This window comes from Mesocricetus auratus, unplaced genomic scaffold, assembly GCF_017639785.1.
Source record: "Mesocricetus auratus isolate SY011 unplaced genomic scaffold, BCM_Maur_2.0 Super-Scaffold_100676, whole genome shotgun sequence".
In the NCBI taxonomy this organism is placed as follows: Eukaryota; Metazoa; Chordata; class Mammalia; order Rodentia; family Cricetidae; genus Mesocricetus; species Mesocricetus auratus.
In genome coordinates, this window is record NW_024429266.1 from 55,137,471 (window position 1) to 55,146,375 (window position 8,905).

The 8,905-nt window shown below is 47.8% G+C and overlaps 1 protein-coding gene across 1 annotated transcript; it reads right to left on the reverse strand.

The window, feature by feature from the left end:
- Positions 1-1,464: 1,464 nt before the first annotated feature.
- Positions 1,465-7,614, reverse strand: LOC101824618 (NADH-cytochrome b5 reductase 1). Its single transcript, XM_013115830.3, has 9 exons — positions 7,496-7,614; positions 7,087-7,236; positions 6,872-6,944; positions 6,245-6,351; positions 5,693-5,822; positions 4,991-5,074; positions 3,510-3,595; positions 2,595-2,694; positions 1,465-2,267 (listed from the first exon to the last, which is right to left on the reverse strand). Exons 1-9 carry the CDS (start codon positions 7,508-7,510, stop codon positions 2,095-2,097), a joined length of 918 nt encoding a protein of 305 aa, XP_012971284.1. The 5' UTR covers positions 7,511-7,614; the 3' UTR covers positions 1,465-2,094.
- Positions 7,615-8,905: the final 1,291 nt, after the last annotated feature.

The window sequence follows — 8,905 nt, forward strand, 5'->3', positions numbered from 1 at the left end:
CTACTGAAGGGCTGTATTTCCTTTGGCAAATCCTTAATCTTCAATTCACAGGGTTAGCATAAGAATTATATTGTGCAATGCAGGCGAATTCTTCCTCCTCTTTCTCAGCCCCTTCCTCTGAGGACCCCATACCTCTTCAGTAGTGTTGATCACCCTGTGCTGAGATGATTTGCTGCTTGTCTGTCTTAGACTTGGAGGAGTTTGGGGGAGAAAAACTACCACCAGCTGTTCTTGGACACAGCTGGAACCTCAGGCTACAGTGCTTCCTCCCATGATGGGTTCTTAAGAAATGTTTGCACTCATTTCTGTGAAAAACAAGGGCTAGCAGGCTTCATACAAAGAATTCTCTTTGCTGGACTGCTTCACTAAGTTCAACAACCCTAAGCAAGAATTTCCTTTCTGGAGGTGAGGTGACTCACAGAGCAGTGACATATACATACTAGCTAATCAAGGTATATTAGATGAAATAACACCAACAGAATTTAAATTTAGGGAGGAAGAGAGAGAGAGAGAGAGAGAGAGAGAGAGAGAGAGAGAGAGAGAGAGAGAGAGTGTGTGTGTGTGTGTGTGTGTGTGTGTGAATTCTAAGGGTCTCATGAATCTTCTATCAGGAGCCCAGAGACAGACAGATATCCAGTTCCATGCAGGAAAACAATGTTGAGGAGCTGGAGAGATGGCCCAGATCACTGGCTGCTCTTCCAGATGATCAGGGTTCAATTCCAAGCACTCACACACACAGCTCTCAAATGTCTGTAACTCCAGTTCCATGGGATCTGACACTATCTTCGGCATTCTTGGGTACTGCATGCATGTACCCAAGACATGAATACAGGCAAAACACCCATACCTACACAACATAATGGAAAAATTTGACCTTCCAGCTGAATCCAAAGCATTGTTTTCTCCCAATGAGAGTAACAACAGAGCCACGCTGCTGTCTTTGTCCTATCCTGGGACAAGTGAAGAGATTGAATCTTGAGTTCTCAAGCATAGCAGGCTATTTAGGACTGATGGGCCTGGGACAGGCCAACACTGTCCAGTCACCAAATCTGTCCAGAGTTGGTGATGTCAGGTTACTTTTTAAAGGGGCAGATGTCCCTTCCAAATGGAAAGGCAATACTTTGTTTTGTATGCTGGGTACTCTGATAAATAGCATGAAGGCAGGCCCACAGAAAGAGGGAACAATGATCAAATTAGAGTAGCCACTGGAAGGGCTACCCTTACTCTAAGAGCCCCCTCTGATTGTGTTTTCTTCCCTACATCTCTAAAGCCTCTAGGGAGGCTTTGGGCTCTGGCTCTGCAGAACAGCTGCAGGAATGAGCCCTGGGTCTGGTGGCAGCAGCTCACATTTCAGCACATGGCACAACTCCTCAGAAGCTCTTCAAAACACCCAGGAGATTCTGTGCTGGGAGCCCTTCCCTTCCAATGTCCTCAGGCATCAGGAGACAAAGACGCAATGACTCCTTGAGATCATCAGGGCCTCAGCTCCATTTATTTGAACAGCCAGGGCTCTACTCCTTTTACAAGCAGCAATCATAAATTGTGGGTAACCACTTCACTCTAGCCTGGGCAAGGGCTGAGAGATACACATGCAAATATGTGGTCAGACTCCTTTCTCTGAGGCTTAGAGTTCTGGAAAATAATTCCTTTCCTTCACTTTCTGTAGGACTATGTCTATAAGCCCACTCAACCTGTGCTCACATAAGCAGTAGAGTTGAATATTGAGCAAAATGTATTGTACCTTTTCCATTCCCTTCATCACAGACACGAAGAAGGTGAGCCCATGATGTTCTCAGGGACTAGCCAGCCTTATGACAAATGTACAGGCTCTCTTCTTCCTGGCCCTACAGAAGAGACTGTGCCTTATGTGCTTCATCTGGACCTTTTACCACATGGAGATTAGGATAAGGGAGGCTTCCAGGAAGTGACTCAGCCTGACCTGCCTATACCATAGCCAGAGGAGTGTCACTTCTTCAAGCATCCAGGTTCCAGGATGAGACACAAAAGGCTGATGCTCTTAGCAAAGGCTCTAGGCCTCATGGTGGTCAAGGACTGACTAGGGACAACTGCATATGTGGAGGCAGGTTGAGATGCTCAGTAGGTGAATCGCATCTTTTGTGAATAGCCCAGCTTGTCCAAGTTAGGATGGCAGGCCAGCTGTACCATAGGCGGTGGCCCGCAGAGTAGCAGTAGCACGTCATCTGCTGGGGCAGGCAGGTGCTCCTGGATCATGTCAGCAGTCACAAAACCCTTGCTGTACGTCCAATCTGGAGGACAGGGAGAGGAGAACAGACATTTCAGAGCCATATCAGCAAGGAAATTCGATGTTTCCAGGACAGATCTTTGGGTAAACACACAGGGGATCCTGAGAAAGTCTCAGGTTACAGGAGCAACTATAGCCACATCCCTGCCACCCGCCTGAAAAAAACAGGAGCCAGAAGGAAAGGGATCAGGAGATCATTTGGTCTGTGCACACAGATTTAGGATTCTGGCAGTGTCGGGAGGGTCTGTTTACTGGCAGCAGAACTTGAAGAGGGGCAAGGTCTTTATTCAGATAATGAAGACTATCCAGATGTTCAGAAATGGCAAGATACCTTCTGGGGGATGATCCAGAGTGAACCAGAGCTTAAAGCGGTTGGGATATTGGGCCTGAAGTTCCTCTAGGTCCTCCCGTAGGATTATGTCCTTTTCAGTCTGAAATGCAAATGGGGAAGCTGAGTCTTAGGAACGTTGGGCCCTGGGCCCGCATCAGAAAAGTTCTTTACTATGACAACCTTCCAACCAGGAAGGAAAGGGAATGCTAAGACATGCTCAAGTGCTAGGAGAGCTAAGACTTGGCAGTGCTTTTGGGCACTAAGGATCAGGAAGCGACCTCATTTACCCATGACAAAGGGATATGTGACCAAGAAGGCCCAAGTCCCTACCCTCAGCATGAGACACCTCCATCTTCTCTCATTTCCCTAGGGCCAGGGAAGAAGGTTGGCTTAGTACTAAACCCCCCTCCTTTCTTTCCTTTCTTTTTTTTTTTTTTTTTTTTTTTGGTTTTTAAGAGACAGGGTTTCTCTGTATTGTTTTGGAGGCTGTCAGTCCAGCCCGGCCTCGAACTCACAGAGATCCGCCTGCCTCTGCCTCCCGAGTGCTGGGATTAAAGGCGTGCGCCACCACCGCCCGGCTCTTTCCTTTCTTTTTTCAGTATTTATTTTTATTTTATGAGTGTTTTTCCTGCATGTATGTAAGTGCATTGCATGGATGCCCATTGCCCCTGGAGCCCAGATGCCCTAGAACTGGACATAAAGAATGTTGTAAGATGCCATGTGGGGAATGGAAACTAAATCTACACCCTCTTCTTGCTGGTCCCCATCTTCCCTTCTTCTTGTGAGGGAGGACCCTGTATTCACAGAGGGGTTTGTGGACAGAGACTAGAATGGCACTGAGCCAGTCCTCGCTCTCAGCCCTATCTATTCCCACAGCCAACTTTAAAATCCTGAGACTGAGGAAAGCAAACGAACCTGGTTGGCAAAAAGCAGAAAGCACTGGGTTGGATCTTCAGGGACTTTCAAGATGGCCCGGATTAGCTGCAGCATTGGGGTGATTCCTGCAGGAGGAGCCGCCACAGTGAGATGCATCGGCTAGAGAGAGGTGTTCTCTCTGTTGTGTCCCAGGTCCTGTGCTGACCAACTCTGTCATCTCAGAGGCTGTCATTCAGACTCCACGTGTTTTCTTGTTGTGTCTCATCCTCTGACCTCCCCCTGCACTTTCATGGCCTATGATTCTGGAGCTTAATATTCCCATAAGAACACAGTGTAGAAACCCTTCTAAGGAGTCAATCTGAGACACTTGCTCTGAAAGTCCCTTGGAGGCAGGAACACAAGCATTATCTATCAGGCCATATCTGGTAGCACATGGCTTAATTCCCAGCAGTCTGTGATAGCTCTGTGAGGACACAGTGGGTTCTAGGCCAGCCAGAGCTACATAACAAGATCTTGCCTCAGTGATAAGAGTTCTGGAACACTGCTTACAGAGGGTAAGAACATGTTCTTTGGAATTAGGCAGAGTCAGATTTGAATCTGTGGCTGTGGCCATTACTAACTAAATAACCTTGTGGTAGCTGGACAGTGTTGGTGCATATCTTTAATCCCAGCACTTGGAAGGCAGAGGCCAGCCTGGTCTACAGAATGAGTTGCAGTACAGCCAGGGCTACACAGTGAAATCCTGTCTCTAAAAACCAAAGAACCAAAATCAATCAAGGAAACCTAAGCTCTAGGAGTCTCCATTTGCAGACGAGAAAGGCACGTAGTTAAGTACTTATAGAGTAGCAGGTATCTAAGTGTGGTACTATAGTACTCCTTTCCCCCCTTTTGTGACAGAGGATTGAATCTAGGACATCAAACACGCTAGGTAAGTGCTCTTCTACCACTGTGTTCGCTAAATTGTCCAGGCTTGGCTAGAACTCTGTATTTATGTATGTAGCCTAGGCTGACTCTAAACTTTGTGAACTTCTTAATTCAAACTAACTGGACTATAAGGCCTGAACCACCAGGCCTGGCTTTTTCCTCCTCAACTATTCGTACTTACCTGTTTCTCTCAGTCATTAAATCCACTCAGTTTGTGGAGAACCTCCTGATTTATTGTTCTTGTTCTGTGAAATTTTTTTGCTTCTACTTGCTTATGACTTCAGTTACTGGGGAAATCCCTTGATTAATGGCTAGTCCTCTATTATAGGACCTGAGATCATATAGAAATCTGCATAGAGAAGGGCGTTGGTGGCACACGCCTTTAATCCCAGCACTCGGGAGGCAGAGGCATGCGGATCTCTGTGAGTTCGAGGCTAGCCTGGTCTAGAGAGGGAGTTCCAGGACAGCCTCCAAAACAATACAGAGAAACCCTGTCTCCGAAAAACAAAAACAAAAAACAAAACAAAACAAAAAAAGAAATCTGCATAGAAAAACCCAATAATACCAAGCAAAAATATCCCTCAAGTGATACAGACCTGTCCCACCAGCAATCATTCCCAATTTCTTTGCCACTCGCAGTTCAGGTGGAGACTTTTTGTTGGGCTGAATGTTAAAATTCCCTGAGAAGTCAAGCGAAGAGTTAGAGCTAGCTCAAAACAGCAACTAAGTAAACAAATGCAGAATTGAAAACATGCCCTAGGCTGTTTTAGCAACTGCTATGAAATCTGATCCTGAGACTTGCATCAGGGGTTTGAGTTAAACTGGCCCTGACAATTACACAGGAAGGACAAAGGGGCTGGACTGTCTGCCTACCAGTTAGTTCACATAGTGGGGGCACAGAAGCCACACCTCAAAGAAACTCAGATTCAAAGACATGTGAGGGGCAAGGGAAGGTGTGTGGAGAAAAAATCCTCTGGCAGAGAATTGCTCCCTGATTGGGTGATAGGCACGGGGCCAGGGTGACTTTAGTTTCCCTAGTGGTCTAGATTGTCACCAGGGGTAGGGTACAGCACCCAGCTGTTCCCTTGGGAAGGACTAGAAGCTTTCTCTTTTGGTTCCTAGCCAGAGGGAAGAAACTTTGAGGGAGGGAAGGAGAGGCAGGGTTTACTTTGGTAATCTCCACAGCTGTCTGTAGCATAGGTGCTTTAGGAGACCTTACATAGGTACACACATGCACACATACAGAGTGTGGGGGAGGGGCATTGTAGGAACAGAGGAAGGAAAAGACAGATAATCACCTTTTCCAGCATAACTGAGCAACCCACTTGGCCCCCGAAACTCCACCACATCCCCAATCTTCAGGCTATCCAGGTACTGAGACATCTTCCCTCCTTCAGGAAATTTGGGATGCACACCTTTTAAATAAACCTGATGAGGCAGAGAGGAAGAAAACGCGTGTGTATGCATGTATATATGCACGTATGTAGTGTGTGTGTGTGTGTGTGTGTGTGTGTGTGTGTGTGTGTGTGTGTGTGCATGCCTGCCATGGCAAGTGTGGGAAGATCAGAGAACAACCCCAGATGTTGGTCTGTGTCTTTCATCTTGTTTGAGACCGGATCTTTCTTATTTTTGAAAGGTTAGCTGGCCCCCAAACTCTGAGTTTATGGTAATTCTTAGGTATCCATCTCCCATCTCCCAGTATGGGCATGCTGGGATTTCAGATGCATGGGCTACTGTATCCAGCTTTTGCATGGGTGCCAGGGAATACAAACTCAGGCTTGTATAGCAAGAGCTTTACCCAAAGACAAGGCCATCTTCCCAGTCCCAAGATTTCCTTTCTCTACTCTTACCTTGATGACAAGATCCACATAGCCTTGGTCTTCATCACTGGTGACAGGAGTGTAAGGCCTGATGACCAGACTGCCATCAATTCGAGCAGAGAGGTAGACATGCTTGCCTGGGAACCATGGGAAGGGTTACACAGCTGCTGCGAATGTGCTATGGCCCTGTCACCTTTCAAAAACACTCAGATTTGAGAGGAAAGGATATTTTGCTTCTTGGTGCAGGTCCAAGGAACTGTCCCCTCAGGGAGAAACTGTGCCCTCAGGGAGGATCTGTCCCCTCAGGGAGGATCCCTGGACAGTAGTTCTTGCCTCCTCCTACCTGAGAAACTCACTTAGTCACTGCCAGGACCTTAGCAGCAGCAAGTGAGCAGAGGGTTTGCACAATGGAAAGAAATTAGTGTTTGCTGGGTGTGAGAGGGGGGTTATGACAAGTCCTACAGGAAATAGGAATGACTGCTAGAGGTTAAAGGTGTTTAGGTGCACAGAAGTCACACCCTAAGGGAGTGGTCCTTCACAGGCTGAAGGATTCAAAGTCAAGTAAGGAAAGGAGAATGGTGTGTACAGGGGAAATAGCTAAGCAGTGACTCGATCTCATAGGATGCCAAAGAGAGAAGACCACTGCCTTTTCCTTACCCACAGGTAGTCCCAGAATGTGGTGGGCGGTGGGCAGGGCAAAGCGGAACCTCCTGGTGTTGTGGCTCACAGTCTAGAGGATGGATGACAAGATGTTTTATCAACCAGGTCTGGTCTGCCAAGTCCCTTCGAGTAATCCAACCACCGTGGATGCTATCCCTCAAAATAGAACTTCGGTCCCCTCTCTACCCTAGTCGCCCTTCTTCACAACTTACCGTCTTGTCTAACAAGCGCAGCAGGTACTTCTCATCCGGGTCCTGGAGAGTGACCTGGGGCCGGCGGGATCTTCGAACCAGATAGGTAACCACAGCTAGTCCGAACAGAGTAAGCAGCCCCACCCCTAGAGAGGCTAGCAGGACCGGGCTCTACGGGTAGAGGAGGAAGCATGATCGCCACGCTGAAGAAAAGCCAAGGGGTGGGTGGGGAGCCAGGGGCGGCGATCCCGAACTCCATCGAGAAAAAAATGCCAAAGCCGCAGGAGTGAGCAGAGCAGCGTCCCCAACCCTCAGCTGATGCAGCGAGACCCTGGTATCAGGGCTGGCACAGCCCAGCCCTGCCGAGCCAACTGCCCAGAACCAGCTGGGCTGGGGACCCCGGGTTCAGGGCATCGAACGAGGGTCTTACCGGCTGGATCCCCATGACCTAGCGCCGCGTCAGGCTCCGGAAGGGCTGACAGATCCCACAATGCGCCGCGGGGCGTGTCTGGGGGCGGAGCTCTCCAGGGTGTGGTCTATGGAGAAGCCCGTGCGGCACTCCTCTTCCCTACGGAGAGAGGGTGGTCCAAGTATGCGAGTAGTTAAGCAGTCCCAGCCCACTCCTTTCTAGCTTTCTGGATTCTACTACTTACATGTACTCCAAAGGGAAGGGATGACAGTTCTCTCTAACGTGGATTCAGGCTAATTCGCGTGACAAGAAATCTGCCAGCCGATTTGAAAGCCTCATGGAAAGTGCAGTTTTGAGCCAGAGACAGGCTTAAAAGTAGAACAGGAGGAAGTCATCAGATGGTAGTTCTTGGGTTTGTTTGTTTGTTTGTTTGTTTGTTTTTCCCAACGGGTTGCCTTGCCAGACAATTGTACTGTTTCAGGAAGACTGGCAGGGCAACTTCATTTCCTAGTCCTTTAAACAAAACAACTGATTTTGCTCACAACATCGGTTCATCAGAATCAGTCAGGAGGGGCTGGAGTAGTTAAGAGCTCACCACTCTTGTGGAGAGCCCTGGCTGGGTTCTCAGCACCCATATACTAGGCTTGAGAGCGTCTGTCAGTCTAATTCTAGGGGTTCTGGTATCCTCTTCTGGCATCCTCAGGCACTACACACACAGTAGTGTCTGAGGATACATACATACACGCAGGCAAAACACTCATACACAAAATAAAAATAAATAATAAATATCCTTTACAACTCAAGGGTTTCCTTTCGGTTCAAGTCAAGCTTTCCACCCACCATGGGTGCTCGCAAAGGCGGGTAATACTACACAGAGTGAGGCCTTAATGGCCCTGTGACCTCTGCATTTCTTCATCAATAGGTGAATATCATAATCCCCACGCGTTTGGTTCATAGGGTTATTCTGAGGCCCAGTGAGATGTGCTAGTCTTTAGTGTAATGTCTGTCAGGGGGCAAAATGCTAAATGGATAGCAGCTACTACTCTAACTCAGAAGGCAGCCCCAAGGCCCCCTTAGGATTTAGGACTCAGCTCTGTTGACTGCACAAGCATGGAACCAGAGTTAGAAATAGATACCAGAAGCCGCTGGGGCTGCACATTTGCCAAGATGGCCATGCTTTTTCACACACAGTTTCCTGAACGTGGCAAATTTGCTGTTTGAGATATAGTAATGGATGCAAGATCCATGAAGGACTGATCTACATCAGCAATGAATACCTTCAGGGCATTCCAGACAATGAAGCCTTGGTTTTCAGTCAATTCTGAAAACCAAGAAAGGTTTTCCTTTCTTTTTCTAGGCTAGCTGAAAATGTCACTCAAACCTGGGTTCATGGCTGTCAGAATTTTCAGAGCAGCTAGAATGTCTGCTCTG